We start from the raw sequence: 25,623 nt of genomic DNA on the forward strand, positions 1-25,623 counted from the left end.
GCTAAATGTTGACTCATATGACGAGGTACCTGCTACTAAACTTTTTCTGTGTCCAGGTTTGCGCTGTTGTCACGGCAACATGCTCCTCCAGAAATACCGCAGCCATCTTGGCTGCTTCTCAGATGAAGGCTGTCCTCGTACGGCCTGTCAAGGCTACGTGGGCGGCTGTGTTATTCTACGTTTGGTGGTTTTTTTTGTCTTTAACACTTTATTTTCAGATTTTCCACTAACACAAAAATAACAGACAGATAGAAGACAACACTAACGTTACACGCCAACCAGTGGTTCGTCATATGAACGTTCAAAAAGGCCAACACTAAAAACCAGCTGTGATTTATAAAAACAAAATATCCAGATGGACACACTGAGGTCTGATATGAAGCTTATATCATTGTTAGGATGGCCCTTAGCGGGAGGCTGAAATAGGAGTCTGGAGGCAGGGGTAGTGCAACCAACCAGGTGTTTTAATCTCCAACATTTAACAAAGATGACATTCCTGCTTACATGGTCATGAGGTGTCGCAGCACCCGCACCTATTACTTCCTATCATGTGGCCAACATGCAGGCTTTGTAATCCTGGGCGGTACCAATTAACACACTTCTCAAAAGACAGGGTAGAACAAACCACATATACACCAAACAACTTAACAAAACAACCAATCTTCAACACATAAATAACAAACATTCTTCATGGTTACATACTCATTTGCTATCTAAAACTACCCTCATATAAATATTAATTTATTCATCACTTCTAAAATGCCTCAGGCTTTGTTCCCCCTCTTCCATCTGCACTTGGTCTCTTCCGGAATCTTTACCAGGTGTTCAGGCAGAGGTAAGCCTTAATCTACAAACATTTGTAATACATTTCATAATTACCATACCTACTTCATTTATATTATCCCCCCCAGGACACCCTCAATACCCACTGAGATGCCCTGCATAAAACACCCAATAAAATACTTCAATCTATTTGTACCCGTCTCATTATCATTTACACATAATTAAAGTGTTATCCTGACCAGTAATGAAGACCTTCATTACAATCATTAGCAACAGTAGCATAACACTACTCTGAATGACAATCTGTTAACATATTCAATGACCAGGTTCTGCGGTACTTTTCTACTTTTAAACTGTATTAGACAATGATTTATACAAATAGGAGGAATGAATACAACTGATGCTGGACTCTCACCGTACTCTCTGTATTCCCTAAAAAGAAGAGGTTTAAATAAAAATTGCAAACCAAATATTTCTGATTTTTATATGCGATCAAGACTTTTAACTTTTAAATAAATCCCCAATAAACACTCCCTCGCCTCGGCCGATCATCTGAACAATGCCGCGTTTCACGGCAGCTAAACGAGGCAACGCGTTTATCTGCATTCCCGTTTTTCTCGTGCGAGGAGGAACAAGTGGGAAACCTATTCAACGGGAACAAAACGAAACTGTCGTGACTGCAGCCTCCTCGGCCCACTTTTAAGTTGTTTCCAGATTATTGAGTTAAGCCCGCAAATCATATTGCCATATTTATAACACGAAGCACAAAACCTTGATGGCGGGTTTGGGCCTCTGAGGGCTGCTGCAGCTGCTGCTCTCTGCTCACATGGGAGATGCTGCCAGCTGCTTTCGTCAGCAAGGATATGCAGATTTCAACGGACTGTCTGCATGCTGGATGGTCCCTCTTTACTTTGTTCTTTGCACTACACTGAAAATCTTACCAAGTATTTTTGGTCTACTTCCTACTGCAAATGTCTCAGCAAACTTTAAATAAGACAAAAATAACTTAAAAGTAACTTTTCAGCAAGATATAGGAGCTTGTTTTAAAGCAATCATTCCTTAATATTGATTAAAAACTTACTAGTTCCACTGGCAGATTATTTCACTTATAATAAGACATTATTTCCTTGATATAAGTGAAATAATAGTGGTGCAATACCTTTTTCAGCAATATAAAGTTATTGACTTAAAACAGGCTAATATGTCTTTCTGAAAAATTATTTGTAAGCAGAGTTGGGTGGAGCACTTCAACATATTTTACTCTAGTAAAAGTAGTCATCCAAGAAATTACAGAAGAGTAAAAAGGTATCTTGGTAAAAAGGTTACTCGATCAAACGTCAATCATTTAATATTTAAAAATGACCTCATCGGGAAGACAAAAATATAAATAAAATGTTTTATATTTTAGAGACCAAACTGAAAAGAATTTATATAAATAACGTTTTAGAAAAATAACAAAATCAGGCAAAAGAAATATATTTCCAAATAAATTTCTTTCAACATAGAACTTAACAAAAACTGCAGAGAGTTTCTGTGTCTGGTTAAATTTTGGTTAAAATAAGCTTGTACTTCACTCAGTTACTCACAATGGGGAGACAATCCAGAACATTTACTCCAGTTAAAGTAGCAATACTTCGTAATAAAATTACCCAAGTAAAAGTAAATAGTACAGCATAGTAAAGATACTCCTGAAGTTATGTATTTTTACAAAAAATTTGCTAAATTAAATGTAGTTACTATACCAATTAACCTAACACTGTAGGGAAGCCGGTGTACCCAGAGAGAACCCACCATGCACAGGGAGAACATGGATACTCTGTGCAGAAAGACCCTGGGCTGGGAATCGAACCCAGGACCTTCTTGCTGCAAGGCAACAGCTCTACCAACTGTGCAGCCCTTTTAAAGTAATATTCAAATTTATTGAATATGATTGAAAATAATTACAAAGATAATTATTTAATTTAAAGTAAAAAAAAAAAAAAACAACATGGCGGAGTAATTCTATTTTTTTTTTAAAATAAATGTATAGAAACACTAGAGGAGTTATTTTACTTATCAACTTGATAAGTTGAACTAATCAATAGCAGTAGTTGTTCCAGTTTCACCAGTTTCATTTTCACCAAAAAATAAATGCTCACATACTAATAAAAAACGTTTAAATTAATGAATACATTTCTTTTTATATATATATATATAGTTTTCCCTCCTATGTTGATGCACTATTATTTTTTATTCGTTTGTGTTTTTATTTTAGTTATCTTCTGCGAAAGAAGATTTTCTTACACCCTTATGGAGAAATTACCACTCAACTCTGCTTGTAGCCTAAGTTAGTTTTGTCTCATTTTGAGTGTGGAACATTTGCGCTAGAAACTAGAGTAATACTTGCTAAGATTTTGTGTCTTTACAGTTTGTGGAAAAGCAGGTCGTCTCTTGTTTAGCTGGGGGGGCAGGAGGCAGTTTTTATTTGCCCCACTGCCCCACCAACAGATGCGTGCTGAAACCAGAATAGACGGTAACGCAGCAGTGACGACCCAAGAGACGCCTGAGGAGGAGAGAATAGAAACGGTGGAGTTTCTACGGTGATGAGCGTCACACTTCATCACCTGCCTGCCGCCATCTTGTTTCCTCAGGAAGAGTCTCAGAGGTCCCACTCCCCGCCTCACTGAGAAAATCATTTAAAAAAAACAATGGTGCTGCTTACTAAAATAGAATATCTTACTAAAGTAAGAATATGTATATTTCATTAAAAAATATCTTCCTGTTGACAACTTTGTTGGCAGACGCCATTTCTGAGTAGAATTTACTTCTACATATTCTACTTTTTAAATTATTTTTCAGTTCATTATGTGAAAACAACAGTTGTCTATTAACAAATGAAATAAAACTGTTGTAACATTTGAGCTTACCGTCGTTTTTGCGGGCTTTGGTCTGCCGTCTGAATGTGATGAACCAAATGGTCAGAGCCAAGATGGCGCCCAGAGTCACCAGAATCACGCAGATCCACAGAGTCTGACCCAGAAGCAACGCGTTCGGCGGACCGGTCGACTTGGCGGGGCTGGCTTTTGTTGTGAGCGGGTTCAGGACGGGAGAAAACAGTGAATTTAACTCTCCCCGCCTTAAAGAGGAAGGTAAGCTGCCGTCAACTCAAGTCGGGGTCTGGTGTCACTCACCTGTTGGGGGGTGAAGCTTACGGCTCGGTGTCGCCCTCATCTTGATGCAGGTCCAGAGGAGATTGTCCCACGTCTTCCCCTCGGGGCAGTCCTTCTTGGCCATGGCTGCAGAGAGCTGCTGCTCTCTCCTCGGGTGAAATTGTGTTTGCAAAAAAAAAATGGACAAAAAGAGTTTATAAAAAGAAATTTGCAGAGGGGAGAGGTGATGGGAGGATTAGTGAAATGAATGTAGGAAGCACCGGGTTTCAGTTCCCCCGTTTGATGGGAAAGAGTGAATCACTTCATGTGTCCCTGGAGGGCAGAGAGACAGCGTGTTGTTAAATATACATGAAGGTTTCCCCTGTGAGTTAGATAGAAAAGTGAGAACTGAGGTCAACGTGTGTTTTTTTATTCATATATTTAAGGTTAATTACAGTTAATTGCGTCCCAAAATGACTGCTTTTAATAACGCTGCCTTCTCCGTCGTGACGAGTCATTGGAATAGTTCGCCAAATGAGATTATAACATCTTTTATTTTTTTTAAGTATTTGCATATTTGGCAAAAATATTAAATAAGCAGATTTATATGTATTATTGATGTAGGCAAATAAATTGTTTAGTGAATTGTCTGTTGGTTTTGAAGTTTGGTTTGCTTCGTTTTAGTGAGACGTAGATCTGTCACGATGCTGGACGATAAATTGTCCCAGATGTTATTGCGATAAACGATGATATTGTTGTTTTGAGATCATTTTCAAGAAACATAATGGTAATGTTGTAATAAAAGGCCAAAAAAAAAGAACACATTCGCAAACATCAATAAATTTTAAATTGTAATGGTACTGGGAGACATTTTAAATATCCAAAATATATAAACAAAACAACACAAACAACAAATAAAATCAATTATGAAGTCTCTGTAAACTCGTTTTCCTTAAAGAAAAGGGGCTAACTGAGATCAACTTAGGAAATTTAAAACTTTTGTCATCCAGTTTATCGTAGAAAGAGACAGAGAAAAGAGAAAAATGATAAATCATGCAAATTGAAATTTATAATTTATCATGCGATTAATTGATTTTTTGCTTAATGCAACAGGCCTGGTGAAACCTGAACATGCCAAAAATTGTAATCAAGTAACTATAGCGCTACTCCAACACATTTTTATTCAAGAAAAAGTAAAAATGATTTGAGTAAAAAAAAAAAGTAGTTGGGGGACAAAAAGCTACAGTTCTGATAAAAATAACCATTTAATATTTGAAAATTATATCATGAGATGAACCAAAATACAAAGTTATGAGAAAAATTTGATATTAAGATCAAAATGAAAATAATATTACAAAATGACAAAATCAGGTAAAAGAAAAAAATATATATATAAATCAGTTTGTTTCAATTTAAGACTTATAAAACTTTAGCAAACACTGTAAGATTGATTAGTTTCTTTAGAATCGGCTTCATGTGTGAGTGTGTGTGGTGTGTGTGTGTCTCTTTGTTACCGTGGTAATAGGTACCAAGCCCCCACCCTGGTGACCCAGCAAGGACAGGAAGGTAAAAACCAAGGATGGATGGATGGTTTAGTCAAACATCAAAACAAGACAACATGGTAAAAATGTAAATGTTTATTAAAAAGCAGGATCCATTAAGTGTTAATGATAAACATTTAGCAGCAAAAACATACAGGCCAGGAGAAAAACACAAACCTGAGATGTTGCTTCTTTGGCATAGCACAAGACTTACAGTGAATAAATCACGTCAGCAGAGAAAATCAGCACCTATTGCACAGTTTGATTGATTATGAAGATAGTGTTCTGCATGCATGAGGAGATTCAAGTGTTTAAAAAGTAACAGAGCATTGATTTGGCACTTTGATTAAATCAATAAAGTCGCTATCAGTGTTCAAGGCACTAAAGGAAACACACTCCTGTAATAGTGAATCATTCAATTCAACCTGAGCGTAAAAGTGAGAGAGAATCTTATTTTGAAGCTTTTTAGGACGTTTAACCATCTTTGGTCAAGCAGAGAGACGTTTTGTCAGAAATCAGCAACAGGTTGTACCTGGAGCTCTGAGGATTCATCTCACAAAAATCATCAGGGAAGACGGCTTTCTTTGTCTCTCAACACACACACCCACACACGCGCACACACACACGCGCCTCATGGCTCAAAGAGAAGAGGCTGCATCCTGACAAACGTGAAGTTGTAGTACAGCGGCAGGCCCTGGTGGCTGACGCTGCTGAACTTGTCCCAGACGAACGGAGGCAGGCCGTCCTGCGTCGTCGGCCCGTTCACCGCCTCCGCCACGAAGCCGGCCGCCATGTTGAAATCCGTCACCTGGACGGGAAGCGAAAAGGTGAGCAGCAAGTCAAAACAATAAAAACAAAAAAAAAAAATCCTGCACACGGTCGTGTTTTGGTCTTACCTTAGTGTCATAGCAACCTCCTGGCGAGGGCCTCTGTAATTTCAGGTCGTTACGGCAACAGATGGTTTTGCAGGGGTTGCCCTCAGAGTACAGATCTTTCTTGTAGTCTAAATAAAATGACATGTAGAAATTAGTGAGCCTTTGCAGGAAACCTTTACACATTTTGTCCCTTTAAAACAACAAACTTCTATGTATTTTATCAAGATTTTTAGCCATACGTTTTTCAGTTTTTTGAGCTGAAAATGCTCCACAACAGTAGCTCATCTGTTATGTCTGTCTGCCTGCTTTCACCAGCCTTTGGCACAAAGTGTCTCAGTCAGCCTAAATAACACTGTTTCCAGAACACCAACATTCATTATCTACACCACTTTTCACTGATAAGTTGGTCTTATTTATATGACCAATTTACTGAGTATCTTTTAGTATCTAAAAGTTGAGCTAAAAGACAATTTGTTAGACCAGAGCTTCAGTTTTAGAGAAACTCTTTCCGAGTCGTTTCCAGTCTCCATTTGGCCCAGTTTGGTCAAACTCAGGAAAGAATGTGTTGTGAATTCATATTCAGTCTCCTTTTATTACAGTTCCCCTAAATAAAATCTAGTTCAGTCAATAAGTCATTTAAATCAAGTATACTTTCCTTCATATTAACTCTCACTCTTTTTACAAATTAGGTTTTATCTTGTGGTATCAAGAGGGAATAATCTGCATAATCTGTTTTATCCCAATAAAACACTTTGACCTTTGTGGCTGTGATGTGATAAATCATGCTAAAGGTTCCAGGTCTGAGTACTTTAGTAAGACGTCGCAATGCCAGGTTACATCATAACAAGCTGGCATTTAAACGGGGGTGTGAATGAGAGTCTCTGATGCCACATATATAGAGCAACTCACCGTTGTATCTCATGATGCGTTTCAGAGAGTCCAGGTCCTTCACGTTGGCCTGGTCGCGGCGGAAGATCTTGGCCCTGGGGCAGAGGTCGTAGGAGAATTCCTCTCCATACTTTGACCACATCATCCCGTATCCGCTCAGGATGTAGATGTTCCGGTGGAAGGGAATGTTGTAGGACGGCCAGTGACCTGCGGGCGGCGAGAGAGAGAGGGAACGAGGCGCCGTACGGGTCGGTGAGGCGAGCGGCGTCAGAAGCAGGAACGGGCGATGCGTTACCTCTGCGCAGAGCTTGCGTCTGGTCGGAGAACTCCACCAGGCCGGGGATCTGCTCCACCACGGTCAGAGCGCCGTCATCAATGCTGCGGCCCAGCTTCACCTTGCTCCTGTCCACCACCATGTACTGGTTGTTGTAGGTGCCTGCAGTGAAAAGTTCGTTTAACTTTGCGTTCTTAAAGAAACATTTAAAAGGTGTGTATAAGTACCAGAGTTGTGTTTGGAGAACGTTTTGGCCCATTCCTCTCCCGTGTGAGCCAAGCTGTGAGACAGCCTGACCCTCTGCCACGACAGCAGGCTGTTGGGAGTGATTTGGTCAAACAGGGAGGAGTTGAAGACGTTGTTGGTGGTCTGGGTCATCATCAAGCCGCTACCCAGGAGGTAGAAATCATCCAGAGACACCAGGAAACCTGGAGAGGCCAAACGAAGGATGGATTTGTAATTCAGAAGACGAGAGGTGGGTGGAGAAAGACCGTCCAGGGCGTTTAGTTACCCGGGTAGCTGCTGAAGGACAGTTTCCCGGTGGCTGTGTGCGGCTCGGCGATGTAGAAATCCCAGTGCTTGTAGATGCGCATGGTGGCAGCGTATGTGTACCAGCTGGAATGGGCAAACAGGAGGTCCTCATAGCCTGGAAGCATCTTTAGAGGAAAAGAAGGTCAAAGGGTAAAGTAAGGTTATGATATGAAAACATATTTCTAGATTTACTTGTTTCTGTAACTCATACTTAAGTAATATGATATACTATACTGTCAGACTATTTAAAAAATCTGACTGAACATGGATAGTCTGCACAGGATATTGTAGGGAGGAGCAGTTATCGTATCGCTTATCACTTATTGTGATAAATTTCTTATCATGATAAGAATTTTGATTTAGCAGCTGATATGATTGATCTGACTGATGGGTGCATCTCAGTCAGAAACATGTACGTCAGTACTTCCTATTTCAGCATGACTGTATGTCAGCTGGCACTTGGCTGATGTGTTACGGAGATAATTTAAGGAAGTGTGACATTCTGCTGCATTTTCTTTCTCTTGAATGGGGCCACGCAGCCTGAATCAGGTGAGCTGTCTGACCTTGATGAGTGCTGAGCAGTGACCCATCCCTGGAAGCTTGAAGTCTCTGAGCAGAGAGTTGGAGCCGGGCACCAAGGCCGGGATCAGGTCCAGCAGGTCCCCCACCGCGTTCAGGAACTGGACGTCAAACAGCGACAGCGGCTGTGGGAAGAACGGCGGATTAGCAGCTGGTCAGGGAACGAACACAAACAGAACGCTAATCACAAGCTAAATGTTCTTCTGCCGACTGACGTCGAGATGTACGACTGAGTATTAGAAGAGTAAAATAAATAAAATCAAGAGAATAAAGTCATAATATAAGAATAACAAAATAATACTACAAAATAAAGTCGAAATTATACAAGAACACAATTGTAATAATATGAGAAAAAAGTCCCAATTTCAGTATATATATATTTTACTACGATTCTGGTAATACTACGACTTTATTCTTACCATGCTACACTTTTATTCTTGCAGCTTGTTTTTGTTTTCACAGCTTGGCCCTAATACGCCATTGTAAAGTTGAAACTCAAAGCATTAGAAAGCAAGGCAACTGTAAAAATGAGCTTCTGTCGTTCGTTTAAAAGTTGACTTCCAGCGCAGACTACAAACTAACCCTGTAAAACCCCTGATTTAGGAAACGCAGATTCAAGCGATTCTTTGAGTGTAATGAGGGCTTTCATTTTTAAAACTACGCTTGTAGCGTAACAAAATGTCGGTTTTTGTGACTTGGAGTTTAATTTCAATCCAAAAAAAATAACGATCTCACGGATCAACGTGGTAGAATATTCTGCTGCTCCTTTAAATTTCAAGCTCTACAGAGAGCTCTCTAGAGCTTCCTCATTCTAAATGTGAACATAGCGAAGCGTTTTATTAATAGTGCGAGTCTGTGAGGTGAGGTGTGATTCATGTGTACGGCTTATCGACCTTCTTTCCCTGCTTCTTGGCCCAGTCCGCGGCTCCGGCCTGCAGGCCGTCCAGCTGGGCCACGATGAATCCAGCGTGTCTCCACAGAGGATCGGAGCTCTTGTTCAGCTTCACCTGCTCTCTGACCCACGAGTCCTGCTTCCTGCCAGGGCGACACTTCCTGGTTATTTATTACCCACTGTCACCTGGAACAAAAACTGTAAGACAGTCCACAAACGAGCCGAGTGTGACACACGATAAATAAAAACAAAGGAAAACGACCCTCTGAACCTCCGTCAGCCATCTGTAAACACAGATTGGCGACATTCCAGAGTTAAAGCAATCAGATTCATCGACCTGCTTTGTTTACAGTGCAGCTGTTGATATGAAATACAATAAACATCATATGACTGAGCCCTGAGATGAACTGAGAAGAGGATATGAAAGGTGATGACAGCGTATGTCAGATTCTGTACGCAGGGACGGTTCTGCGGCTTTCGCTTCTTACAGGGGGGGGGGGGAACAGAAAACACTCACGACATGAAAGTCTTCACCGGCTCCAGGATCTTCGGCTCGGTGATCAGCTGCGGGTACATGTTGGTGTAGTGGTTCATCATCTGCCTCAGGAAAGAGAAAAGGCGGGGTGGGGGGTCAGTACCAGCAGCAGCTGAGGCAGTCTGCTGTCTGCTTCCAGATTCATAACCTTTGAACTTTTCATTTTGTCAGCTTGCAAAACCAAAACCTTCACTGAGCCACCAGCAAAAAGTAGAACTGGAACGAAAGTGACGAGCATATTCTGGAATTTGATCTAGGTCCTTTTAGTCTTCCTCTTAAACTCTGACCAACTTCCCTGCCTCACAGCATAATGCTGCCATCGCCGTGTTTCACCGTTTTCAGGATGCTTGTTCTTTAATGTTCTCTAACAAACGTCTAAGGCCTTCATCAGCTTTGAACAACTTCTCAGTTATTTCTTATGTAACAAGTCTCCCCGTAGCATGACGCTGCCACTACCATGTTTGACAGTGGGGATGGCTTATATAGAACAGAAGATTGAATTCTGTTCAGATGTGACCTCTGTTTCCTAATTAGGTTACTTTTAAAGGTAATTAGTTGCACTATATTAGTTATTTTGGGTATGAGAGTAGAGGTGGAGAAACATAAATGCATGTTCAGATTGTTCTTTTAAAGATTACGTTCATTCCCTTCCTCCTCAACAAACAAATCAAGCTACGTTCACATAAACCGTAGCGAAATGTTTACTAAACTTTGCATGTTCAAAATATTCCATGAAGAAAAGCAATTCTAATAAGAACGAGTAATGATTACTGATAAACATGAGTAGTGGTTGAGTCAACTACTAGTAAATATTAGCTTTAAAACCGAGATTTATTTGTTTTTTGTAAAAACCGGACATCCCAGGGCAATCACTTGGGTTTACGGTGTATGAACTATTTGAAGTTTGTAATAAACTGAATAAAATACTTTAAAGTTTGAGGTTGAAATGTGACAAAATAAGTACGTCTTCAGTTATACCTTTAATTTAAACACACGTATTAACCAGTGATGTTGTGCGTAATGTGCGCTTCTTACTGGGCAGAGAGGAATCCCTCCAGGTAACCAGCCAGGAAAAAGGTCATCTCGTCGGTTTGGGGGGTCTTCCCGTATCCGGCCCGGATCTCCAGAATGCTCCAGCCTGTACTGGACAGCGTGTCGTTCAGGTATCCGTACGCATCGCCCGCAGACTCCATCACTCCTTCCTTTACCACCACAAGCTTTTGCTCTTGGTCCCAGTACACGGTGGCGGCCGTCATGTCTAGGCAGAGGTCGACACAATCAAACATAAATACACTGATTTAGGAAACGCAGATTCAAGCGATTCTTTGAGTGTAATGAGGGCTTTCATTTTTAAAACTACGCTTGTAGCGTAACAAAAAGTCGGTTTTTGTGACTTGGAGTTTTATTTCAATCCAAAAAAAATAACGATCTCTAGTTTACTGCGGATCTCCAGGAAAGTGTGACTTTTAAGACGCATTCATGTGACTGGGAGTTTTATTAACTAAACTATAATTAACACCAAATCACAGCAAGTGAGTCCAGTTAAGCGTATTTAAACATGGTTTTAGTCTTTCAAAAAACCACTAGTCTGCAGGTTAAATCCCAGAAAAACAACGCCAGGTGATCTTATACCAGTGATTATCCACACCGTCGTCCTACTTACTGTCAGCAGCAGCGAAGGTCGTCACCACATGAACTGAAAGAAAGATACATAGCTTCATTATTAACTGCATGTTTGCAAAGAAAAATTCAGCGAAAGGCTAAGTGTGGAGCAGCATGAATAAGACAAATGAACTAAATGAAGCAGAAGCAAGCAACGAGGAAATTAAGGCTTTGTGATGACGGAGGGAAAGTCCTGGGCAGTCCGTGAGTCACGGGAGCGGAGCGCTTCCTGATTGGCTGGGAGCCCGGGAAAAGAAACGAATCAAGAGAGAGCATATAATCGAGTAAAATTGATGTCTTGGCTCTGAAAATGTGGAAAGGACACTAAAATCCGTAAAATATAGTAGAAGATAAGCCACAATGACATACAAAAACATGACCACCCCAGATGGGACTCGAACCCACAATCCCTGGCTTAGGAGGCCAGTGCCTTATCCATTAGGCCACTGGGGCATACACTTATAATATACACTGGGATGCTATTAGTACATGTTTAGCGGGAGTGCGTACAGACCGTGATGAAATATTTCAATTTCTTATATAGCATTAACTTTTCTGCTATCAAAATAGTGCGAAAGAATCGTGACCATTTTTGCATGGTGGCTTATACGAAATGCAGTGAAAAGGTCATCAACTGCGACCAAAATTTTAAAAATGGATTACGGAATGATGTAGATACTAAGCCTTAAAAGTAAACATCACAAACCAAAGAATTTCAAATAGTTTTATTTTATATTTACAAATCTTCCGGCATTGCCTTAGTAAGAGGATTAAAGCAAAACTGAATTAGAAAAGCTAAATTAACCGTCTTAAACAACCAAACATGAGCTTCTCGCAGTAGGTACGTCATGTTTGTATGCATTTGACTTCAATAGTTACATTATTTACTTTGAGGAAGTGTAGAATTTCAAAGACCGAACTAACGTGCTTCACTTTCAGATCAGTATATTTTGCAACTGGTGATTAAGTGCATAAAGATTTTTAAAAAGTCCTTCCTTTACGTTACATAAAAGTAAACAAGACAAAAATAAAACGATTTACTTCAGCACAAAACTTCAACTGAACGTATTACAGCAGCGATGCGAAATCTGGTGCATTGCTGCCATCCAGTGGTCACTTGTAGTATAACATATTCAAGCAAGAGATGGATTTTTCTTTCCAAGAATAACTTTTCACAAACTTTTAAATATAATTTCAGCAACAAAAAAAAAACACAATAAATACAGTGGTAATGACCTGATACACAGCATTATTTGGAATGTCCATGTTTACACTTTCTTTTATATAGTGCTAACAGCACAGTAGCTCTGTGGGGTTGTATGTGCACGCAAGACAGCCATCCTTCTTGTTTTTAGTGTAAGGCTGGAATGGAAAAGCATAGTGTTATTTGCAATAGAACTGAACATAAAAAAATAAAATCTAATTAATGCAAGGTAAAGCTGGCTTAATGTTTGCAAAAAGAGGTGTAACAAATTTTGAAGCTGGAACGTTTTTTGTTGAACCTCTGACATTTTGTAAAGTATGGGACTCTTAAGCTGATAAGTGTAAAGTAAGAAAAAAAATGTAAAGTAGCTGAATAAGATGGTGTTGTACAGAGTGGAGCAAGTAATATAGACAATAAAGTTACAACATTCAGTTTGATACAGACTGACAAACACCAGAAACCCAATAGACTCCGAGGGAGACGGTAAAAAAAAAAAAAAAAAAAAAAAAAAAAGGCACACCTCAAGCTTCAAGATCCCACTCTGACGTAGTAAACACGCCTCTCACAAAGTGCTAAAATAAAATCACCCACTGTTGGGGAGTTGTGTCGGTGAGAAAATGGAATATCAAAAAAGCAAGAAAATGAGTTTAAATAAACGATAAAACAGTAAAATGAGCACAGAGTCATGTTCAGCTTTGTTTCAACAGCATCAAATGTTTTCGCTGCTGTTTAACACGTTAGAGTGCTCATGTTAAACACACACACACACTCTCTCATTCACTCATTCATCATCAATCAGCTTCTCAGTGCCGTTCTCTGCCTGCGTGCTCCGTCCCTCTTCCCCTCCGCCGCCCCCGTCCTCCTCGTCTTCGTCCGTGTAGGACAGCGACTGGCTGCTGTAGTTGATCATGGTGCGGGACAGGTCCACTTCGATGGGGAACACGTCCGCCTCCTTCAGGACGGCGTAGCAGTCGTCGTAGTAATGGGACATGCCCGAGACGAAGCGCTGCAGCTGGAACACGATGTCCTGGACTGCAAAGGGAGAGAAAAGTCGAATCCGTGTCGCCGTCTCTCTTCTCAGGAAAGCAATAATTGGCTAACAGGAAGCAGCTGAGGGAGGACAAACCGTGTTTCTGATCCAGCAATTCGATCTTCTCCAGAACGTCCTTCCTCATCTTGGCGAAGCGGGCCCGAGCTTCCTGCCGACACCGCAGAACCAAACGGTACTCGTAGTTCCCGGTGCTCACACGATACAGAGGTTCTCCCATGGCCTGTCGGATTAAAAAAATAAAAACAGATCAAATAGAAAGTTTTGTTCTGTTTTCGGTTTAATGTCATACGTAAATCCTTAAATTCCTAACAAACTGCTTTTAAAAAATGTTCACCAATCTGTTAAGGGAAAAAACCCAAACCAACGTGACAAATGTCAGAAATGAATGGAGTTACGGCTCTCTGATAGGAAACAACTCCCATTAAGTGTTTGTGGTCACTGGTAATGAGTCTGTGGAGGAATCCTGGACTCACTTCTCTTTGCTGGATCGTTAGTGTTAGTCACACTGGTGACTGTTTAAGGTCTTGCCACTGCAACTCAATCTGATTTGGGTCTGGACTTTGACCAGACCTGAAACCTATATTGATTTGAAACATATATGTGTGATAAAGTAAAGAACAGAGGAAGCCATTGAAATACAGCGCAAAGGCAGAAAACACAGGATTTCTGTTTACACTGGAAACATGTATCATAAAGTAAAAGTCATTTCTAAGTTTCATTTTCAAATACAAAGTTCAGCAGATAATGCGACTAATAAACTCACAACCAACATGACTGTAAAAAGCACTAAAAACCCCACAAGTACTCACAATGCTGCTGTATTCTTCATCATCCATTTCCTTCACCTTCAGGCAGTATGACTGAAAAACATCAGACGTTTATATAATACAGAAACTCATCCAGCAGATCTAGTACTGATGATGATGATGATGAGTTGTGCAGAAAAACCCGGAGCTGTTTCCTCACCAGATATTCAAACTTTACGTCCAGATACTTGCGGATGGTGAGCTTGGTGTCTGGAATGGCCTTGTGCAGGTATGTGTTCAGGTCATGGAGCATCTGAAAGTCAGTAACAGCAAGTTGATTTAATGCTACAAGGGTTAACAGAAGCAGGACGAGTAAATAATTGTAAAATCGGTTACAATTAATGTTTAAATGCACTTAAGAAAGGAATAAAAATCGAAATAATTAGCTTTTTCTGTCTTTGGTGCTGCAGATTATACTTAAAACATGCATTGTGCACTTACAGGCTTGATGGTCTTTAGCAGCTCGATTCCATATTTCTCGATGTTTCTGTGAGCGTCGGCGAACTTGACGAAAGCCTCGCTGGCTGCGGCCTGCGGCTCTCTGACACCGATGATAGAAAACACGTCTCCAAACCCTGACAAGGTCATCAACATGTCACATGAAGACGATAACTGCGAAGCTTTCCCATATGAAAAAATGTATATACATAAATAACAAGATCCAGACACCAACATTCTTTGCTCACTTTTTTATATGGATATTTGTGCATATTTATATGCTGGCTGAAGCTGCGTTAAAGCCAGCATATAAACAATATATATCAGTAGTAATACTCAACTAATGAAGGTGCATCTGATATGATGCTAATTGTGATGTCATTTGGTCAAATTCCGTTAATTAGTTTACAGAATAAAGTTGTTTACATTAATAAAGTTGGTAAACAAGTTCACGGTTAGATAACTGTAGGACTAACTTCATGCTAAGAATGTTTGAAATTGTTTGGTTTTGAAATTTAATGTGACAAACGATATTGGATTTCCAGAAACATGACCGAGTGTGCGCTCTAAGCAGCAAACTATCTTTGATCCATTCCTCTCCAGTAACCTTGTCAACAAGAATTTAGGCAGTTAGGAGAAAGTAAACGACTCCCACACTCTGGATGTCCTTCACTTGCTTTGTACCTTAGGAAACCTTCAGCTTTGTGAGTATTTGTGTGTTTGGACACTTAGGCATGAGGTGTTGATTGTTTTTTTCTACGGTTGATAAAAATGTAGAGCAGTGTAAACAGAGTTAAGTTGAGTGGATTTGCACATAATCCATTTTTCTTGCTGTTGTATTTCAAATACAAACAAACAAAAAAAAATCAATGTATAAAGAATTTTGAGTTAAGAAAAGAAGGTTTGTGTGGAGACTAGATGTGTGTGATGCTGCATATTTTGGTTTTTGATCCAATCCCAATTATTATATATTATATGGACTTTATGTTACCAAACTTCTGACCTATAGGTGTTTTTGTGGGGTTTTCTCCTTTAATTTTTTATTCGCACAGAATTTGGACAAAGTTTGAAAGCATCTACAAAAATATGTTAATAACGTAAACATGGTTTGTGCTAGCCCTGCGACAGACTGGCGACCTGTCCAGGGTGTACCCCGCCTCCCGCCTGGAACGTAGCTGGAGATAGGCACCAGCAACCCTCCCGACCCCATTAGGGACAAGGGTGCACAGAAAATGGATGGATGGATGGATGGATGGTTTGTGCTATTTTTTCCAAAATAAAATGGGAAAAAAAAATCGTAATTTAAGAGCAAATAGAAAAAATCTTTTTTGAGGTAGAGTTGAGAAACTACAATAGAAAAATAAAACACAAGTTCAAGAGGAAATGTGAAACTAAAGTATTAATCTAACAGCGCTACAATGTGATACTGAAAGCTCTCTAGTTACATGTTGTGAGGACGGCACACCAACCAATCAATGGATTTAGATTGTAAAAAAGTACAAAAGGGTGTAAAAAAGCAAACACATTGTATAGCTAATATAATTCGGTCTATAATCTGTTTAAAATTTTATATAAGACACAAAATGCAATCGAAACCTATGCAAAGTAGGTTCTAACAAAATTTTAGCTTTTGTTATTATTATACCATCAAATTATTTGTGTCTAAATGCTGTAGCGCCAGACCTCTGTGAGTTTGAGACAGTTCAAAGAAAGCTCTGAGCAGCCTCTTCGTGTGCTCCATCAGTCCTGAAAGAAAAAAAAGACAATGAGATCCTGACCTGACCAAACACTCTGTGTCACTGTTTAGATTTTATTATGTTCGAATTTGATTAAAGAAATGTATATTTTGTAATGTTTTATGTGAATTTACCAGGAGTTCTTTTCGCTCCCGTTAGTTTTGATTTGGTGTCTTTACCTTTGTAAAGCTCGGCTGTTTTCTCCAGCTCTTCCAGTCTTTTCACCAGGCCGTCTACAAAGACAAACGTGTTTATCACACGACCCGTCCACAGAAATCAGGCAGCCGTAAAAATTTATTGGAATAATCTAAATCTTACCGTTGCATAGAATAGCTCTGCTGAGTCCAAGAGCATCTGCTGTTCCTGAGCTCATGTTCTCCACCAGGCGATGTTTGACTTTTTTCAACACTGAAACGTCATAAATTAAGATTCAGAGAGATGCGTTCACATCAGCAGCAATGGTAAATGAAGGAAGCACAGACCGATATCTAAAGATTTCCCTTGTTTTGGGTCAGCCTGCAGCTTGTTGTAGTGGATCACCGCCTCTCCCTGCGAACACAAACAGATTTAAACGTTCAGTTTGTGCTTAAAACAACTGAGAATCTTTCACTTATAGAAAACAGAATTTAATTTGTTTCAGCATCAGAGGCAAAATGGAGACTTTGGAGGAGATGGTGACGTTAAAGGGCATCAAGGGCCCTGAAAAGCTAACGCCAGCACAGGCTAATCCTTTAATTCCCACACTGCAGCCCGTTTTTATCCCAGAACGCAGGAAGTCAGGGAATGTTTCTGTGTGAAACAAAAGAAGTCAAAAACAACACGGCCAAACACTGCGACGCTGACGTTCTGCCACATGCTTCCTATTATCCTCAACTCTTCCAAAAAGCTTAACAAGCCAGATAAACTCCTCTTCTGTTATATTCAAAGCTGGGCTCTGGACCGCTGCTGGACAAAAATAGTGAGTTATCTTCTACCACTTTGACTGCTACGTGTTTAAGATAAAAAATAAAAGAGACTGAACCTGAGTGATGTTAATTTAGTTTAGTTATAACTTTAAACCTTTGGACATTTTAAATCTAAAACATTAAACTGTTGGCAAATGATAAACTAAAATGGAAATTTTCATTATTAAAACATTTTTTCACATTGAAAGAATAAATTGCTCAATTAAAAGATCCAATCAGTCCTATGAGTTGCATCTTCTTTTGTTTTTATTATGACTTTACTTTCTGTAACATTTTCTTGAACTTTCAGCTGATATCAGTTTTGCAGGATGCATCAGCTTTTTGAGGATTTTACACATTTGTGTCGTTTTCCTCTGCATGCAAATCTCTTTGTACCAGATACTGATGGCTCATTCACCGTCCTCTTTTATTTGCATGACATTTCTTTGAAGGTATCGGTTTTTATAAAACCTAATTATTAAATAATTCCATGTTTTTTGAATGAAGTCCATTCACATCCATTTTACTTAATAATTGAACAAGAATATCAATGCTTTTTACTGTTCTTGAGTTTTTAGCTATGAAATTAGATATTTTTTATTGCAGTTGGTTTCATCTTTAAATAAATAAATGAGTGAAATAAATTCAAACAGTCTTACTAACATTTCTCAAAGGTCATAAGTCCTTGTGTTTTCATTTTCAACAAGCATCATCATCATCATCATCATCATCATCATCATCTCATGTGAACCAGAAAGAGCTCTTTTATGAGAGTGCTGAATTTACTTAATGGTCTCTAAGGTCTATTCTCTGAATGTGTGACATGTGCTGCTTTTGGGCTGAAATTACATTTATTATTGCTAAAACTAACTGTAAATCCATTGTTTATGCAACCATAACATGCATCCGGTATAAAGAAGATAATCTCGGTAAAAAAAAAAAAAAAAAGAGATGTGGCTGAAGAAAACAACAAAAAAAAGTTTGTTCACGTGATGCTCAGAGCTGTAATTAACACCAAGCCATCTTTCCGTTTCCAGAACCTGCTGACCTGGACAGCTTGAATCATCTTGGCCACCTCCACCTTTGTTTTCCCTTTCACCGTTTTCCCGTTCACTCCGGTGATTTCATCGCCCGCTGCCAACGTCCCATCCAGAGCGGCAGGAGTGTTGTCAAACACCTGGGAGACAAAAACCAACCGCTTTAAAAGGTAAGAGGTTAAATCAACTTTTACTGGCCCAGTTTCAACTGCACTGAATGAAAAGAAGATTCAAAGGTATGAAAAAAGTATCTGATTTTAATTGTAATTTTAAAAAAAAAGAAAACTAAAACCTGAACATGACTGCTAACACATTTTAGATCTACTCAGAGTATCTTTTGCTTGACATCACAAATTATTAGATAGTTGGAAACACTAAGATGAGACAAGAATATATATATATATATATATATATATATATGTATATATATAGGTATAAGAAAGTTATACCACAAAAACATTTGTTTAGTAAAAGATGAACCATGAGGTAAACGTGACGTCATATCTAGGCGCTATGGTTACCAGCTCTCATGTTCCTACCTGGACAATATAGAGACAAGGGCAGTACTGAGCTCCACCACCGATGCTGATGCCGATGAGATTGTTAGCATCTTTCTTCAGGGTCACAGTGCCGGGTACCGTCGGTATCCCTCTGTACAGATCAATAAATGACACATTTGGTTTAGCTGTTTGTGGACATTTGGTATCAAATGTAATGGATGAAATGAATTCATTGTATTAGTTAATATTTTAAAGATGAACCAGCTTTTAACGGCCAACATGGATTTCCTATTTCTTCCGAGCTCAGACCTGCTCCTTTAAATTTTAAACAAAACACACTGAAGCGTGTTTTTCCAACGGGACAAAATACAGAAAACGTCCAAATGGAATAAATACTTTTGCGAGGCTAAGATTATAAATCATCAAAACACATTTGACTCACAGTTTGTCCTCCTCCAGCTCATAGTCCATGTCTGTGAACATCGCAGGACAGAATCACAACTTTCCCACGACAGAAAGTCCTAGTAAAAGCAACAAAACAACTTTATCAGTAATCTGTGTCCAAGTAGATTCATGATGAAAACAAATTTAAGCAACAAACAGCTCTCCTGTGTCTTGTCAGTATAAGCTGCCAGGATTGACTCTACTTTAGGTAAGCTGCATTTTCTTAAAGGAATAATTACAGCACAAAAAAAGAGGCATTATAAGCAGAGTCGGCCTTGGCACTGATGCTATAAAAGCAGCGACATTATCTGGGCTGCAGTAACAGATGGTGAGTCACAGTTCATGCTACATCAGAAAATTTAACCCAACTAGGCTCAGTAGTTAAAACCAATGACTTTAAATAATGCTTAAAGAAAAACACAAGATAAATATTTAACTGTAATGACGGAAGTTAAGATAAAATTGCCTCCTAACGCTGCTTCATTAGCTGCTAGCTGCTTTAGCTTCAGGCTAAAGGCAGGTGCATTGGAGATGCTATCAGCTTGTAGACATTCTTTTTAAAAAATTACCTTTAGCGGGTTTTCAGCAGCTTCCTCATACAGGCGTCACCAAATACGCCTCTATCCCGAATATTCTTTCGAAATGGGCCTTTTACTGGCAATTATATTGCCATTAACACCAACACAAATGTAGAGACAACTCCTGTTTACTTAATTACGTCACTTCCATCGACGTAGCGGAAGTTGTTGTCAGGGAAAGCTCGCCCTCTAGCGGCCGCAAATTAAATCCTCAGTTTTCCAGAGAAGTTCAACCTGAACGTTACTGAAAATGACGAAAAAGAGCTCAGTAAATAATGATAACAAAATAACCACAGTCTTGTAAAAAGAAAGGATCTCTTAAAAGACGATAACTCAAAAAATAAAGCCCAAAATGTTCAATGCAATCCGTCTAGAAATTAATGAATAAATAATGTCGATAATTAGCTGTGAAACGTAGTTAAAACGTTTAGAAAGAAATGTATCTTAGTAGGCATGTGATATATTTAGTGTATTAATGTTTAAGTGTAAAAGTATTAACGCAAAAAGATTCATATTTATTTTTATTCCAGTTTCAGAGTTGCACAGGCAGCTTCTGAACAAATATTGAGTGTGCTAAAAAGTCTTCAAAAATTAAAATAAGACAGTCGTTTTATTTTTTTTAACCTGTAACATCTTTTATTCAGTATGTAACAGAGGTGTCGTTTTTAAATATATCTATCTATCTTTTTTATTGGAAAAGAAGCACAAAAATCTCAATTCAAAATTGTTTTGTTTTTTTAGAGACAAACTGAATAAAATGTTTACAGCACTATTTAATCTGTGTAATTTTAAAATAGGGCTTTATCAACTAAAACCAAAGGTCATCCCACCTTTAGAGATATCTTAAAGGCCCTTTGTTTGCAAGGCCCTAAATGTGAAAAACATAGTTTTCTGATATTATCTACAAATAAAATTCTGTATTTGTGATTAAAGAGAGCTATAAACAGATCGTCGTGATGGAGGTAATCTTGATGCTGATTCAGTTATATTGTTCATGTTTTCTGCTGTGTGCTACTCTGTTTGTGTCATACATACACAATAATTACATTCAAACCTCTTATCCTCCCTCTATCACGCAGGAAGCGAGACACATTGTGCATAAAGATCGTTTCTTGGCTTTTCATAACTCTTAGTAGGATCCAAAATGAAGATGGTAAGACTAATCATCCTTCTTCTGCATTTCATTAAATTAATTGTGTCATTCTATGAGAAACAAATTGTTTATATTTTCTTTAAATACAAGGACATTTTAAAAAAATAAGTGGGTGCCTGTGTACATTAGTAATATGGAATATCATATAAAAAAAAAGTTAATTTTACTAATTAAAAGAAAATTAAGACTGCATATGACCAATAAAAATGATTTGGTTATACAGACATTTTTGTCTATTAAAGACACTGTGCACTATATGTACTCAGTATCCTGCCTAAGCCTTTTTTGTATGTGTCAGTGGAGTGAAGTATGGGAGTTGAACAGCCTGTGGTCACTGAGGTGTTGAGGAAGCTCAGGTTTCTTTTGAAAGCAACCTGCAGGTCATCTGCACTATCTGCGTTCCCATTGCAAATATGTGCAAAACTTTGTTCCACTAATGTCAAATAAACAACATTTTACAATTGCAGTGCTTTTTTATTACTAATTAAGAAATGAAAATGAAAGATTGCAAGTGAGTAACTCTGTTGACACGATCAGTAATTTAAAAAAACATGCTGCGCCATCCTCGTGCCACCACTTCCTGTCATCTTCTTCGTCTTTTCCACCAGTAGTCACACACATCCGTTTGCTGATCACTTGACTGGTGTAATGCTGAAAAAAGTGTTTCCATTGTAATTTGGCAAAATATGCTAATTTAGAAACCTAGCAGCTTAAATTTTTTTTAGCAAAAACAATTAAAAAAAAGTATTTTTCAAAATTGCCTGTCCTCCATTAGGCAAATTAATTTTTTGTAATTTCAATTTGCACAATTATACGGTCAATGGAAACACAGCTATTGTTAGCTTTGGTGTCTCTGAGCTTCCTCTTCACAATACTCCATGTACTCTTTATAGGGTCTTTATAGGGTAGACTAGTGAGATTCTCAATATCAGTGATATAATGATCATTAATATTGGTAGCTTTGGCAGCATGTGCAGGTACCAAGTCCAGCTAGAACAGTGGTTCCCAAAGATTTTCTTCTGGCCCCCCTGTGGATTACAATAAAATCCCACCCAAAAAAAGAAAAAGAAAAATCAACTGGGCACACACATCGTTCAACCAGACATAAACCTATACACATATTTTGTTTTCAAACTCCATTGAATTTTATTTCACACTTCAGGTTGCAACAAAACAAATTACAAACCATCTTTACAGTGAAACATTTTTGTGTAACTGTTTTTTGCTTTTTTTCATTCATCCATACCGCTTCCTGCAATGGCACTGCACCCCCCCTGCCCCTCGCCCCACACTTTGGGAACCACTGAGCTAGAAAATGAAATCAGCATTTCCATACAGCTTTTAGAGAAGAAAGAAGTCCCAGAAAATATCCTGGTAGAAGGCTGCATTGACTTTGGACTTGATAAAATTCCTTTTTTATTGGTCTTATGTAATGTATTTTTGAGAAATTAAGTGCTTGGTTTTTATTAGCCCTAAGCAATAATGATCAGAATTAACAGAAACAAACTTTTGCTTTTAAATGAATCTACATAAGTTTCTGTTGTGGTGATGTGGTTTGAACTCAAAACTTCTTTCCTCAGCAACTGGAACTGAAGAATGTGACCTTAAGACCTGGAGACAAATTAAAGCTAAAGGGGGAAATTCTGCACGACGCTGAGAAGTAAGACAAGCACATCATATTTGTATTTAATCCTGGATTTTTATGTAATCCTGAATGAAAAGCACAGATGATGCAATAACAACTTGTTACATTTTTTTCCACATTTATTGATAAATGGAACGAGTGCAAAAAAATAAAATCAGATTCACGATCCAAACAGGTTCCGGATTGACCTCGGTGTGAGCTCAGAAGACCTGGCGTTGCACTTTAACCCCCGTTTCCAGGATGATGCAGATGGAGCGGTCCTAGTGTACAACTCAAAGACTGCAGGTTCCTGGGGAAGTGAAGGGAGGGAAATGCACAACCCTCTGCAGAGGGGCAATGATGTGAAGGTGAGGAAGTCTGGATCCAGGACAAAATGGTTTCAAGATGTTCTCATTGTTCTTGAACAAACAGATTGAAGGTTCCTATTTTTTCAATATAAAATGGTAATCATCATAGTCACACAAATATTTATTTCCTTTTTTTTCATCTCTGTGATATTTAGACCTGTACACCACTTCAACTGTGACTGGTTGCTTGTTGAAAAGTAACAAACGTGCGTTTTGTTTTAGATTTTTTTGAAGCTTTCTGGTGAAGGGTTCGAGGTGGAGCTCCCTGACGGGCAGAAACTCAAATTTCCTAACCGTACAAACATGGACGTCATCACCTACGTCCAAGTGGCCGGGGATTTCAAACTCAAGAGCTTCAAGATCTACAAATCTGTGAAGACTTAAATAACCAAGATTAAAAAAACCAGTGAAACCAGTGTCGTTACTGTACAAAGTAGCACGTGAATTTTGAAGTGCCCTGTTGTGTATTGTGTTCAGATTTAATACCTTTTGTTTTGAGATAACTAAAAACTTAGGATATAAACATAAAATTGGGAATTGTTTTTTACAACCTGTAAAACAAACTCAAACAGTCTATGAATGGGTTTCTGACTTCTCTCTCCCAAAGCAAATCAAAGACACAAAGGAGACTCAAAGATGTGTCAGCTACGTCGGAGTTATTTGCAATTTAAAACAAACTATAATTACATTTTACTGTGTGAATACTGTATATTTAATGGGTGTTTTGATCGGTTAAAGAGGAAGAAATAACTGTAAAGTGAGGATGTTCTGATCAGGCATCCAGCTATCGGCTCGAGGCCTGATCAAAGCGTTGTTAAATGAACAGCTTCGGGGAGCTTGTGAAAAAAATGAGGTCCTGATACGTCTTGTAGATCTACTGAAGTGATTTGGTCAACTAAACCTCCAATAAGCCATGTAATTATGGTCTGTTCTGCCACTGCAAAATAAAATCAGGACTGCAAGGGCACGCCGTTCTGTTGATCTAGTGAATCCTGGTTTTCCTCGGTGTTCTACAAGTACATGTCAATAAATTAAACTAAAACTCAAAGTTAATAAAAAATAAAAGTTAATTAATTTCAGTGACTCAATTAAAAACTGAATGTTCACGTCAAAGATGTTTCTAAGATGTGTTATATTGTCTGCAGGCAAGGAACTGGAGCATCACTGAATTGAGTGATTTGTAAGCCAAATTGTCCAGAAGTCGTGTGAAAACAGAGAATAAATAATGTTAATGTGACAGGCACAATATTTGTTTCACATCCTAATGCATTGCACAGTGGCGCAGTAGGTAGCACTGTTGCTTTGCAGCAAGAAGATCCTGGGTTCAATTCTCCCTGCTCTCCCCGGGTACTCTGGTCTCTCTAAATTCTGGTTGTCTGTCTCTGTGTTGCCCTGCGACAGACTGGCGACCTGTCCAGGGTGACCCCCGCCTCTCGCCCGGAACGTTAGCTGGAGATAGGCACCAGCAACCCTCCCTCCCGACCCCACTAGGGACAAGGGTGTTAGAAAATGGATGGATGGAGGAATGGATGCATTGCAAGAATAGTGTACCGTAACCCAACCAGCAGGGGGCGACATGGCGCAGCGGAGTTCTCTGTCTTCTTCTGAAGCTCCTTCATAGCCACCGAGGTTCCAGAAGCTACGCCATTCGGTGGTCCTCTCTCATCTCTACTTACCTGTATTTCAGGTTAGTACCCAGTGAAAAACCACACTAGTAGTATAAAACCGAGATTTACTTTGTATCAAATATTTACATATTCTAACGTGCGGTTTTATCACAGTATGTTATAAGAGTTGTGACTAGCCGATTAGCTTAGCCAGCCGTTAGCCGTTAGAGGACCGTTGTGCTGATGAGGTTTAAATATGGAGGTACTTACTCTAGTTCGGTTATATTGGCTAAATATGCTTATGGGAAAACCTTCATTTAAGTATATAAATATAAATTTATATGGATAATTATATATTATTTATCTAATATATTTAATATTTTCATTTCTATCTTAAAAGACAATATCAGTGTATTTTGGTTTTAACTTAATTATTTGAGTTTAA

The 25,623-nt window shown here is 38.8% G+C and overlaps 3 protein-coding genes and 1 non-coding gene across 4 annotated transcripts; 1 reads left to right on the top strand and 3 right to left on the bottom strand.

Annotated features, from left to right (window-relative positions):
- Positions 1-5,530: 5,530 nt before the first annotated feature.
- Positions 5,531-11,902, bottom strand: plbd1a (phospholipase B domain containing 1a). Its single transcript, XM_028042167.1, has 11 exons — positions 11,690-11,902; positions 11,062-11,284; positions 10,009-10,092; positions 9,493-9,634; positions 8,584-8,724; positions 8,001-8,145; positions 7,717-7,917; positions 7,511-7,651; positions 7,237-7,422; positions 6,349-6,455; positions 5,531-6,260 (listed from the first exon to the last, which is right to left on the bottom strand). The coding sequence occupies exons 1-11, from the start codon at positions 11,757-11,759 to the stop codon at positions 6,084-6,086; spliced, it is 1,617 nt and encodes a 538-aa protein (XP_027897968.1). The 5' UTR covers positions 11,760-11,902; the 3' UTR covers positions 5,531-6,083.
- Positions 11,903-12,068: 166 nt separating this feature from the next.
- Positions 12,069-12,141, bottom strand: trnar-ccu (transfer RNA arginine (anticodon CCU)). Its single transcript has one exon. It is a non-coding gene; the product is annotated as a tRNA-Arg (tRNA).
- A 257-nt stretch (positions 12,142-12,398) lies between these two features.
- pick1 (protein interacting with prkca 1) lies at positions 12,399-20,588 on the bottom strand. Its single transcript, XM_028043031.1, has 13 exons — positions 20,418-20,588; positions 19,847-19,925; positions 19,444-19,555; positions 18,916-19,044; positions 17,406-17,472; positions 17,242-17,331; positions 17,103-17,156; positions 16,871-16,933; positions 15,191-15,324; positions 14,910-15,002; positions 14,753-14,803; positions 14,019-14,163; positions 12,399-13,924 (listed from the first exon to the last, which is right to left on the bottom strand). The coding sequence occupies exons 2-13, from the start codon at positions 19,885-19,887 to the stop codon at positions 13,674-13,676; spliced, it is 1,230 nt and encodes a 409-aa protein (XP_027898832.1). The 5' UTR covers positions 19,888-19,925; positions 20,418-20,588; the 3' UTR covers positions 12,399-13,673.
- On the top strand, positions 18,905-23,983 carry LOC114160433 (galectin-1-like). Its single transcript, XM_028043033.1, has 5 exons — positions 18,905-19,074; positions 21,506-21,579; positions 23,160-23,239; positions 23,400-23,571; positions 23,794-23,983. The coding sequence occupies exons 2-5, from the start codon at positions 21,571-21,573 to the stop codon at positions 23,953-23,955; spliced, it is 423 nt and encodes a 140-aa protein (XP_027898834.1). The 5' UTR covers positions 18,905-19,074; positions 21,506-21,570; the 3' UTR covers positions 23,956-23,983.
- The last annotated feature ends 1,640 nt before the right edge of the window (positions 23,984-25,623 follow it).

The sequence above is a fragment of the Xiphophorus couchianus genome, chromosome 16 (genome assembly GCF_001444195.1).
Source record: "Xiphophorus couchianus chromosome 16, X_couchianus-1.0, whole genome shotgun sequence".
Lineage (NCBI taxonomy): Eukaryota > Metazoa > Chordata > Actinopteri > Cyprinodontiformes > Poeciliidae > Xiphophorus > Xiphophorus couchianus.

Bases quoted from the DNA above. Each gene is read 5' to 3' on its own strand.
- plbd1a (XM_028042167.1), bottom strand. From the start codon at position 11,759: ATGCAGTTAATAATGAAGCTATGTATCTTTCTTTCAGTTCATGTGGTG. The intron at 10,093-11,061 runs GTAAGAAGCGCA...CTCTTTCCTGAG, and splicing joins GAGGGATTCCTCTCTGCCCA to GCAGATGATGAACCACTACA. The intron at 9,635-10,008 runs GTGAGTGTTTTC...TCGCCCTGGCAG, and splicing joins CCGGTGAAGACTTTCATGTC to GAAGCAGGACTCGTGGGTCA.
- pick1 (XM_028043031.1), bottom strand. From the start codon at position 19,887: ATGTTCACAGACATGGACTATGAGCTGGAGGAGGACAAACT. The intron at 16,934-17,102 runs GTAAAGACACCA...TTTTTCTTTCAG, and splicing joins AACAGCCGAGCTTTACAAAG to GACTGATGGAGCACACGAAG. The intron at 14,804-14,909 runs GTGAGGAAACAG...GATGTTTTTCAG, and splicing joins ACGTAAAGTTTGAATATCTG to TCATACTGCCTGAAGGTGAA.
- LOC114160433 (XM_028043033.1), top strand. The intron at 23,240-23,399 runs GTAAGACAAGCA...CGATCCAAACAG, and splicing joins ATTCTGCACGACGCTGAGAA to GTTCCGGATTGACCTCGGTG. The intron at 23,572-23,793 runs GTGAGGAAGTCT...GTTTTGTTTTAG, and splicing joins AGAGGGGCAATGATGTGAAG to ATTTTTTTGAAGCTTTCTGG.